Genomic DNA, 12264 nt, shown 5'->3' on the forward strand with positions numbered 1-12264 from the left:
TGTCTGTTCCCCTGACTATTGATTCCCCAATCACTACCACGCCTTTCTACTCCCTCTTTCCCTTCTGCACCATGGACCCATGCTCAGTGCCAGTAAACCTGGTCTCCATGGTATTCTTCTGGGAGGTCATTCCCCACAACAGTATCCAAAACGGTATACTAATTATTGAGAGGAATGGCCACAGGGAGGCTCTGCACTAACTGCCTTTTCAGATGCCCATGTCTCCTGACAGTCACCCAATTACCCCCTCCTCCAGCAACACAGGGGTGACCAGTTCCATGTAACTGTAATCGATTATATCCTCACTCTCCCATACAAGCCGAAGGTCATCCAGCTTCTCCTCCAGATCCCCAACATGGTCTTCAAGGAGCAGCAGCTGGATGGACTTCATGCAAGTGCCTGGGAGTCTCTGGGTCTCCTATGACTGCAACTCTGGCATTCAGAACACACAACGGCCATTTAATCTACATTACTAACCCTGACACAGTAAGATAAAGGGGAAACTTAACAGAAACTTACCCGGAAACCGAGCCAGAGCCGACGCCTCTTCCGAGCTGAAGCCTCCTTTTCTAGCCAAAGCCTATCATTCGCACTCTCAGCACTGTTCCACTCTCAACAATGGCTGTTCCGCTTGTCCCTTCTGTGCATTTAATTACGCCTCTCTGCGCTGCTCCTGCCGCTGATTTGTACGCCGGAATGACACAGAACGCCCGCAAAGCTGTCATTTTAAACAAGCATCTCCGAGCTGCCATAAACCACCTCGCTGTGCGTAGCTCCCGCCGCGGATTCCGCCGCCGGCATGACGGATGTTGAGGGCCGCTGGGCTCTAAACCTACCGTGCCATTTGAAATAATTTCAATACCGGCTGTCAGCATCGTCCGCCAAATACTGCATTTTTACCAAAACATCGCTCCTCATTCCCCGACGTCGGGCAGGGCTTGTTGCCCGCTCACCACCACCACCCTGTACTACGGTGCCACTCACCAGCCTGGAGGACGCATGCTCAGAAGATGCGGCCGCATCTGCGAGCTCCTGTACGTTAGGACTATCCTCCAGCTCTGGGGAGACATAATCTGAGCATCCAGCCTTAACCGAAGGGTAAATCCATCTCTTCCTGTGATCCCTGGTCTCCTTCAGGCACCACAGATGTACTGAGGTACGCTGACCTCCATTTCGGATGTGTCCGCAGCTCCGGTACCACTTCCTCCTTCCCGGCTTTATTGGAACCCAGATGTTTTGGGCCCTCTGTGTCGGGTTTAACAGGAACTGCCCGCCCTTTCGCAGAGGTAGAAGCCTCGAGATGTTTCTTGATTTCCCCTGTATTCCTACCTGAACCCATCCCTCGTTTTCATCCGTGCTGCGCCCATCACCGACCTCCATCGCCACGGGCACGGGGAGAAGGTGGGAGGGGGCGACAGGAGGAACAGAAAGAGGGGTGCAGCGGCGCCGGTTTGTGCCATCGTGATGGAGTTAACAGGCTGGCCGTTACGGGTATGTCCAAACTATTTGCATCGTGGGCGGCCGGTAGCCTGGAATCGTGTAACATTCCCCTTGAAATTATACCTGAAAGTTTCCCTCGACATCCTACCCCGCTCCAACTGCATAAGCAGACGGCAGAAAGGAGAAAAGGAGGTCAAAATCCCGCGGAGGGGCCGTACAGCAATGGAGTTATACTTGACCGCACTTCACCCAGAGAGCGCTGGCGGGGAGGAGGGCCGTATCAAGGGTATGGCGGTGGATGTTGGAAAATATAACCACCTGCATGGGGACCAACACTGGCTCCACCGTCATGGAAACCGTCCCCGCCTTTAACCCTCTACTCGGAGCCAGAAACACATCTCTCGCAGACCGCAGAAAGAAAATGGTCTTCCCGTTCAATCTCCCAGATGAAACAACACATTCATGACCCCCAACAATCTCAGCCATGATTTTAAAGCGTCATTCCTCCTAACTGAAGTTGGTACAGTAGAATACAGCATTTTTCGAGCCATTAATTTGAAAGGGTGACCAACTTCGCGACTCCAGAGCCCGCAGTCTCCACATACGATGGCGATACCGACATCTTGGAGCTGCAGGACTCCACGACGGTCACGGCTCAGTCCACAACTCGATAGCGCCGCTGGGATTAAACACAGCGAGACCCCAGCAAATCATCTCTCAAAAAGTAACAGTTCAGAGAGGGAGAGAAATGGGAGTTATCCGTGGATAGACTGGGATGTCCGTCCGGCTGAAAAACTTCAGCGCCATCCGTGCTGCTGCAGAAACGAAGGTGTCTCCCAGTTCAATCCGCTCTTTCGCCGGCCACTACAAATTCTTCCCGATCGCCCTGGGCTAGGCAAGTTAAACGAGAAGGGTTTCCGCAGTTTCAAGACGGAATTAATCCGTTCCCACCCCCGACAAAGTTAAAGACTCGAACATTGGCATTCCACCAGCCGCAGCCACTGCTCAGCGCACGAGTAACACGGACCGAAAACTTCAAAAACCGGGCCCTTGCAGGAAAGAAACCTCTCTAGCCCATTGTCAAGATGACTCTACGCACTCCCCAAATATTCTGGAGCTCTCAAAACCGGTCCTTTTAGGATTTTGCCCCTATTTTTAGTATAGGAGAGAGCGCTCCGACAGCGTGACCATTCCTCAGTATCGCCACTGCCATAATGTGACTCTTCCTCAGTGTCGCCGCTCCCTCAGTATCACAACTGCCACAGTGTGACTTGTTCTCAGTATCGCCCCTCCCGCGGTAAAAGACTTCCTCAGTATCGCCCTTCCGACAGAGCGGCGCTCCCTCAGTGTGACGACAATCCATTGATAATGCTCAGCTCTGCATCTTTGCCCACATCACTCCCTCGGTATTGTCTCTCCGATTCCGCACCGTCCCTGTTCTGCCCTTCAAACTGGATAACACTTCCACCGTAAACCGTGCAGGGCTTTGCTTCGCGGTGAGCTTGTGACGAGGAATTTGGACCATGGACCGTATGACCTAGGAGCAGAATTGGGTTACTCGGCCCTCGACTCTGCTATGCGAATTCTATCGTGGCTGATTTGTTACAGCCCCAACCCCATTCTCTGTTAATCCCTGCGCGGCCGTTCCGAACGATATCGATATGTGTAACTAGGGGGCCGTGCATCAGTCCGGATTTGATGGGGACAGCCCTAAAAGCGCAGAGGAACATCTGGAGCAACTTCTGAAATGCCTGCTTCGCTGTCGCTGCTACTGTGCGATTCATAATATCTGGAGACGTAGGCCCCAAATCCTCGGCTTTGCGTATCGCCTGTTGCCGGGGCCGAGGTCGAAACGCTGTGTAGAGATGGTTCTTGGTGCATCGGTGTCGGGAGGTGGTCGGAGGCTCGGAGTTTTTTTGGACGGACTCGGGTCGGACTGTGGTCGGATGCTTCCGGGATGCTGCATCGGCAAGTTGGCGGTGCTGGGGGTTTACCGTCTGCGTGACATGATGGGACTTTGAGAGACTCTGTGACTCTTACTGTGCCATGGTCTGTTCTTATCAAATTACGGTATTGCTTTGCACTGTTGTAACTATATGTTATAATTATGTGTTTTTTGTTAGTTTTTAAGTCGGTTTGTCATGTGTTTTCGTGATATCATTCTGGAAAAACATTTTTATCATTTCTTAATGCATGCATTACTAAATGACAATAAAAGGGGACTGCGTGTTCTCATAATCATAATCATAATTACAATCATCATAATCTTTGACACCCGAAGCAAGAACCTATCAACTTCAATTTTAAATATATCCAATGATTTGTCCTGCACAGCCGTGTGTGACAGTGAATTACACAGATTCACCACCCTCTGGCTAAAGAAATGCCTCCTCATCTGGATTCTATATGGACGTCCCTCTAGTCAGAGGCTGTTCCACCTGGCCCTCGACCTACAACTCTATAGTAAACATTATCTCCACATCCTCCCAGTATAGGCTTTTTCGATGTTTGATAAGTTTCAATAAGATTCTCCCGCATTCTTGTAGAGTCCAGTGAGTATCGACCCAGAGCATCAAACGCTCCTCATACGCGCAAGTCCACAAAGAACTGCCTCCAACTCATTTCGTGATGTCTTACTCCGCAGACGTGCCAACAGGCCCAGCTCACTTTTTAAAACTGAGTTATCATTTTTATATTGTTTCGAAGCTGTTGCACTGTTAACCATCTGCTTGTTTTTAGACGCCCCACAGAATTTCTCAATCACTTCTACCAACAGCGTGAACAATTCCTGGGTGAATATGAGGGAATGGATTTCTGTATCGATTCTCTGCTCCGTCCAGAGTTTCCCAGAATCGAACCTGAGGTGGAGACGTCTCGGGGTCACACTGAACACAACACATTCCAGCAACAAGCTGTGGCTGGTGTTTCCTCAGGTGACACCCCAGCAGGCCGGAGACTATCAGTGTGTGACAGAGAATAAACACGGGACAGCGGAGAGGGCAATAACCCTCACTGTAGAATGTGCGTGGGTGGACACAACCCAACGGTTCTCTCTAAATCCAAGTATCTATTTATTGAGATACACGCTGAATAGCCCATTCCAGGTCTTCGAGCCACACCACCCTGCAATCCAATAGTTTAATCGTAGCCTACTCACGGGACCATTTACAATGAGCAATTAACCTACTGAACGGGTCGTTGCTGTTGTGGTATCAGCAACTGGTCCCGAGTGTTAATCCGGCCAGCTCCTTGCACGCTTTCCATCCGTCCGTGTTGGTTTGAGCGTCGAGCTAGCAACTCGGCCTCGTAAAAACAGACACATGCTACAGAAATGGCAAAAAGTGTCGCCCGATGTGCCACAAGGCACGAGAAGGAATGGCAACAACAATTAACCAACTCGCCGGTACATCTTTGGACTGTGAGAGGAAACCGGAGCACCTGGAGGAAACTCACGTGGTTCCGGGGAAAACGTACAAAACTCTTTACAGCAACGGTTGGAATGATCCCTGGTCATCTGTACCGTAAAGCATTGTGCTATCCACTACACCTCTGTGACGCCCAAACGCAGATGCATCATTGCACATGGGAGGTGCTGGTATTCACCAGCTCCATGCACGTGTGATCACACAAGGAAATGTGATGCATACACAAACGTGATTATAGTTGCAGAAGCCCACATAGATACAACACGTGCAAGTACACACTCAATTTTCAGATGTGCCTCTAAGATGCAGATGTGTTATCAGACACAGAATTACGCTCACAAGTTCCCCTTCATCCACTCTCTTTGTTCTCAGTTTCTTTCACTCCCCCTGCATTAAACATTTTCCCCTGACCCTCAATTATTGCCCAGACATCCTTCCATCCTCTCCTCCAGCACACTTCCTTACTTCCCTCTCTTTCACTCCTCCCTCCAGCGCATTCCCTCAGTGGAGACTCACAGGCGCATACACACACACACACATACACACAAGCACGTTGCCCCTTACTGGGGGACGGGTTGATCCTACCTGCATTGCCTTCTCTTACGAAAAGATTAGGTGGGACACAGATCAGTTCTAGATTGGTCCAGAGAAGTGGCAGGCGGAGATGAATTGAAGCAAGTGTGAGGTGTTTCAGTTTGGGAGATCAGGTGTAAAGTGACAGGAACTGTTAATAGCAGGACCCTTAACAATGCTTGCTCAGAGGAATCTGGAGATATGAGTTCATAGCTCCCAACAGTTTGATAGGGTGTGAAAGAAGGTGTAAGGCATGTTTCCCTTTATGAGTTTCAGAGTTGTGAAGTTATTTTAGAGCTGAATAAAGTTTTGTTTCGACCCTACGTGAAGTATTGCATTCGGTTCGGTTTACCTCATTATAAGAAGGGTGCAGAGGCTTTGGAGAGAGCGAAGAAGAGGATTCAATCTGGATGAGGTAGCAAGAGCAATAAGGAAAGGTTGGACATACAAATTGTTTTCTCCAGAGATTGAGTGGAGATCTCAGAGCAAAAATAGATGGTCAGTATCTTTTACGCGGGGTTCTAATGTTCAATATTGGAGGCCATGCATTGAAGATGAGAATGCCGAAAGACAAAGAAGATTCACAGGACAAGTTTCTTTTTTGTACAGCGAGCTGAAAGAGCCTGCAATGTTCTGTCTGGAGGGGTGGTGAAGATAGAGGTGTTTCAAAGGCACTAAGATGGGCATGTGAATGTGCAGGAAATGGAGGGATATGGACATTTTGTAGGCAGAACAGGTTAGCTTAGTTAGGGATTTGGTTTCTGCAAATAATTAGCTCAGCATAACATCATGAGCCACAGGGGTTATTTCTGAGCTGTACCTTTCCACATTCGATGTACATTGGAATGCAAAGGTGGAAAGGAATTGATTTTAGAAATCATTCAGGTTGTGGACACGTGGAATCTTACTCTACACTGTGTGTTCTCATGCCTAACTCTTTATTTGTTTTCATCAGATGCCCCACAGAATATCTCAATCACTTCTAACAGCATGAACATTTCCTGGGTGAGTATGAAGGAAGGGATTCCTACATCAATCCTCTGCTCGGTCCAGAGCTTCCCAGAGTCTAATCTAACATGGAGACATCTCAATGTCACACTGACCACAACAAGTTCTAGCAACGAACTGTGGCTGGAGTTTCCTCAGGTGACACCCCAGCAGGCCGGAGTCTATGAGTGTGTGGCGGAGAATGAACACGGGACAGCGGAGAGGGACATCACCCTCAGTGTGGAGTGTAAGTGTGTGCATTGCAACATCTCTAAGTACAAATGCAAAGTCTGTGGACTATTTATCCTTTGATACACAATACACACTCCGAGACCACTTTATTAAGTATCTGTACACCTGATCATCAATGGAAATACCTAATCAGTGAATCATGTGATGGCAACTCAATGCATAAAAGTATGCAGACAAGGTTAAGAGATTGTGTTATTATTCAGAGCAAATAGTGGAATGGGGAAGAAATATGATGTAAGTGGCTTTAACCATGGAGTGATTGTTGGTGTCAGACAGGTTGGTTTGAGAGCAAAGTTCAAAGTAAGATTTATTATTAGAGTACATACATGTCACCACATACAAACCATGAGATTCTTTCCCTGCAAGCAGACTTAGGAAATCCATAGAACAGTAACTGTTAACTGTAAACCATCTGTGAAAATGCAGATATAAATACATCTTAACAAATAATGAGCATGAAATAACAGTATACAGAATCCCCTTTTGTTCAAGAGCCTGATGATTTCAGAAACTGTTGATTTCGTGGAGTTTTCACACATAATAGTCTTTTGAGTTTACAGAGAACGGTGTGAAAGCAAATAGAAGAAAAAGTGTGGCAGTTCTCTGGCCGAAAGCACTTTGTTAATGAAAGAGGTCAGAAGAGAATAGCCAGAATTGCTCAACTTGACAGGAAGGCGACAGTAACTCAAACACTCACATGTAACAGCAGTCATATGCAGTAGAGGATCTCTGAATTCGGAGGAGGGATATCCAAATCATCAAAATGGGGACAGCCTCAGATTACATAGAATGGAAAGGGGTGTCCAACAGAGGACAGTTGAAGTTTCAGTGTTACACTGTACCATTACAATATATCAGTGCTACCAACATCTCCTACCTGTATCTTTCTTCCCAGATGAGCCTGAAATTTCTCCGGACTCAGGATGCACTCGGACCCTCAAGGTCATCTCATGTGTGTGCGTGGCCAAATCGAACCCACCCGGACAGCTCACATGGCATTTCCCCCTCGCCAACCTCAGTGGGAACCAGACGCACGGTCGTTTCCAGACGAGGCAGGTGGAAGACGGGCAACTGGTGACTGGCTTTCTGACCTTGGGTGTGAGCGAGGGAGAGGAGGATGTGACCGCCTTCTGTACAGTCCGAAACCAGCATGGAGAGGCCATGTTCATGGTGTCCCTGTGGATGAAAGGTGAGGATATCAATGAGGAATACTCTCCATTCAGCGGAATGCCGCCTTAACCTCAGCAAATCACTCTGACTTCCACTCGAGCTCTATGTGAGAAAATTCTGTCTTCCCTCCCAGCTGATGGGGAAAATTGCATGGCCAGAGGGTAGTTCATTCCAGCATCCCGGTGCCAATAATGATTGCCGTCACATTGCTGGTAGTGGGATCTTGCTGTGTACGGACTGGCTACCCTGCTTCCCTTGGGAAAACCATATATCACAAGCTGAGGAATATATTGGGATGGTGAAATGTGCCGGTTAGATGGGAATCACACTCTTGTCTCCTCTTTAAGACCCCACAGCCCTTATCCAAGGATTTAGCTGTTTCCCTCAATGTGCTGAGGATAAAGACCAAGCAAAATTGGGAATGAACACATGGATCTCTCTCTCCCAGAAAATGTTGGCAAAGAAAAGCCATCTGTTCTGGGTATTACATTAGAATCAGAATCAGGTCCAATATCATCAGCTCCTCCCGTGAAATGTGTTGTTTTGCATCACAAGCCTTCCAGGGTCTGCTGCAGTGAAGCATCCCCACATCATGATGCCCTCACCACCATGTTTAATGGTAGGGATGGTGCGTTTTGCTGATGTGTGGTGCTTGGCTCACGCCAAACATAGCGTTGATTCAGATGGCCAAAATCTTCAATTTCTGTTTCATCAGACCATAGAACTATCTTCTACCTGACTTCAGAGTCTCCCATATGTGACTTTTTTTAACAGTAGCTTTCTGTTTGCCACTCTCACATAAAGCTGCAACTGGTGAAGTACTCGGGCAGCAGTTGTTGTATGCACACTCTCTCCCATCTCAGCCACTGAAGCATGTAACACCTCCAGAGTTGTCATAGGTCTGTTGGTGGCCTCCCTCACTAGACCTCTTCTTGCATGGTCACTCACTTTTTGAGGACAGTCTGATCCACGAACATTTATGGCTGTGCTGTATTCTTTCCATTTCTTGATGATTGTCATAACTGTACTCCAAGGGATAGTCAGTGACTTGGAAATTTTCTTGCATCCATCTCCTGACTTGTGCTTTTCAATAACCTTTTCACCGAGTTGCTTAGCGTATTCATTTCTCTTCATGGTTTAGTTTTTGCCAGGACCTGCCTCACCAGCAGTTGGACCTTTCAGATACCGATGCATTTTTACAACAATCAATCGAAACATCTTGATTGTACACAGGTCTCCAAAAACAGATCTTCATTTAACCATAAGACCATAAGATTGTAAGATATAGGAGAAGAAGAAAGGCCATTTGGCCCATTGAGTCTGTTCCGCCATTCAATCACGGGCTGATCGAATTCTTCTAGTCGTCCCCATTCCCATGCCTTCTCCCCATACCCTTTGATGCTCTGGCTAATCAAGAATGTATCTATCTCTGTCTTAAATACACCCAATTGCTTGGCCTCCACAACCTCTTGTGGCAACATATTCCACAGATTTACCACCCTCTGACTAAAGTAATTTCTCCGCATCTCTGTTCTAAATGGACGTCCCTCAATTCTGACATTGTGCTGTCTTGCCCTAGACTCCCCTACCATGGGAAATAACTTTGTCATATCTAATCTATTCAGGCCTTTTTAACATTCGGAGTATTTCTATGAGATCTACCCTCATTCTCCTGAACTACAGGGAATACAGCCCAAAAGCTGCCAGATTTTCCTCATGCGGTAGCCCTTTCATTCCTAGAATTATTCTTGTAAATCTTCTCCGAACCCTCTCCAATGTCAGTATATACTTTCAAAATTAAGTAGCCCAAAACTGCACACAATATTCTAAGTGTGGTCTCACGAGTGCCTTATTGAGCCTCAACATCACATCCCTGCTCTTATATTATATACTTCGCCTTCGCCTTCTTCACCACCGACTCAACCTGGAGGTTAATCTTTAGGGTATCCCGCATAAGGACTTACAAGACCCTTTGCAACTCTGCATTTTGACTTCTCTTCCCCTCTAAATAGTAGTCTGCTCGTTTATTTCTTCCACCAAAGTGCATGACCATACACTTTCCAACACTGTATTTCATTGGTCAGTTCTTTGCCCATACCCCTAAACTATCTAAGTCTCTCTGCAGGCTCTCTGTTTCCTCAACACTACCTGCTCCTCCACCTAACTTTGTATCATCAGCAAATTTATCCACAAATCTATTAATCCCATAGTCACAACACCAACCCCTGTAGAAATCCACTGCTAATCGGCAGCCAGCCAGAATAGGATCCCTTTATTACTACTGTCTGTTTTATGCTGATCAGCCAATGCTCCACGCATGTGGATAACTTTCTTGTAATTCCATCTGCTCTTATTTTGCTAAGCAGCCTCATGTGTGGCACCTTGTCAAAGGCCTTCTGAAAATCCAAGTACACCACATATACTGCATCTATTTTGTCTACCCTGCTTGTAACGTCTTCAAAAAAATTGCAGTAGGTTAAGCAGGCAGGATTTTCCTTTCAGGGAACCATGCTGGCTTTAGCCTATCTTGTAATGTGCCTCCAGGTACTCCGTAATTGCATCCCTAACAATCGATTCCAATGACTTCCTGACCACTGATATCAGGCTAACAGGTCTGTAGTTTCCTTCATGCTGCCTCCCACCCTTCTTAAATAGCAGAGTAACATTTGCAGTTTTCCAGTCATCCGGTACAATGCCAGAATCTATCGATTCTTCAAAGTTCATTTTTAATGCCTCCGCAATCTCCCCTGCTACTTGCTTCAGAACCCGAGGGTGCATTCCATCAGGTCCAGGAGATTTATTCACCCTCAGACCATTAAGCTTCCTGAGCATCTTCTCAGTCGTAATTTTTTTCTGCACCTACTTCACGTCCCTGACACTATGAAATGTCCGGTAAACTACAGATGTCTTTCACTGTGAAGACTGATGCAAAATATGTATTGATTTCCTCTGCCATCTCTGCATCTCTCACTACAATATCTCCAGCTCTCACTACAATATCTCCAGCATCATTTTCTTTTGGTCCTATATCTACCCTCAACTCTCTTTTACAATTTACATAAAGGCACTTGTGAATGTACGGTATACTGCAGATGTCTTCCACTGTGAAGACAGATGCAAAATATTCATTCAGTTCCTCTGTCACCTCTGTGTCTCTCATTACAATGTACTGTATCCAGTGTCAATTTCTATTGGTCTTATATCTACCCTCGGCTCTCTTTTTCCCTTTATATACTTAAAAAAGCTTTTAGTATCTTCTTTGATTTTAGTCGCCAGCTTCCTTTCATAATTCATCTTCTCCTTCCTAATATCCTTCTTAGATTCCTTCTGCAAGTTTTTAAAAACTTTCCAATGACCTCACTTGTCAGACCCGGTAGTGTCCTTCTTCCATTCAAAAATGTCTTCTTAATTGCAATATATCTGTCTTGCACTTCCCTTGCTGCCCTTCTTGATAGTGTCCCCTTCCAGTCAACTTCGGCCAGCTCCTGTGTCATGCCATTGTAAATTCCTTTATTCCACTGAAGTACAGACACACTGGAATTTAATTTCTCCTTCTCAAAGTCCAAAGTGAACTCGATCATATTGTAATCACTGTTCTCTAAAAATTCCTTAACTTTAAGCTCTCTTATCACCTCCAGATCATTGCACAACACCCAATCCAGCGCTGTAGATCCCCTAGTGGGCTCAACAACAATCTGTTCTGAACAGCTATCCCTTAGGCTTTCTACAAATTCTCTCTCTTGAGGTCCAGTACTAGCCTGGTTTTCATGTTAAAATTCGTAACGATTATTATGACATTGCTCTTCTGACACGCTTTACTATCTCCTGCTGTAATTTGTTTTCCACATCCCGGCTGCTGTTTGAAGGCTTGTATACAACTGCCATTAGAGTCCTTTTACTCATTCCATTTCTTAACTCAACCCATAGGGACTCTACACCTTCCAATCCAATGTCATCCCTTTCTAACAATTTAATGTTACACACTGGGCCACACTATTCCCTCTGCCTACTAACCTATCTTTCTGATACACAGCATATCCTTGGATGTTCAGCTCCTAGTGGCAGCCATCCTTTAAGTTTCAGAGATGGCCACAATATCATGCTTGCCAATCTGTAGCTGAATTATCAAGATCGTCCATTTAATTTCTTATGCTGTGTGCTTTCAAATATAACACTTTCAGTCCATTGTTTAAAAGTTGCTGGTGAACGCAGCAGGCCAGGCAGCATCTACAGGAAGAGGTACTGTCGACGTTTCGGGCCAAGACCATTCTTCTTTCAGTTAGTCCTGACGAAGGGTCTTGGCCCGAAACGTCGACTGTACCTCTTCCTACAGATGCTGCCTGGCCTGCTGCGTTCACCAGCAAATTTTATGTGTGTTTCTTGATATTCCAGCATCTGCAGATTTCCTCGTGTTCAG

The 12264-nt window shown here is 46.4% G+C and overlaps 1 protein-coding gene across 2 annotated transcripts in view; it reads left to right on the top strand.

Annotated features, from left to right (window-relative positions):
* The window catches only part of LOC140201663 (sialic acid-binding Ig-like lectin 13), a 138752-nt gene that overhangs the window by 116396 nt on the left and 10092 nt on the right, over positions 1 to 12264 (top strand). For both annotated transcript variants that reach the window (XM_072266125.1, XM_072266124.1), the window contains 2 exons: positions 6394 to 6672; positions 7573 to 7866. In XM_072266125.1, coding sequence (XP_072122226.1) covers positions 6394 to 6672; positions 7573 to 7866 — 573 coding nt within the window. The remainder of the gene's footprint in view (positions 1 to 6393; positions 6673 to 7572; positions 7867 to 12264) is intronic.

Source organism: Mobula birostris, chromosome 8 (genome assembly GCF_030028105.1).
Source record: "Mobula birostris isolate sMobBir1 chromosome 8, sMobBir1.hap1, whole genome shotgun sequence".
NCBI lineage: Eukaryota > Metazoa > Chordata > Chondrichthyes > Myliobatiformes > Myliobatidae > Mobula > Mobula birostris.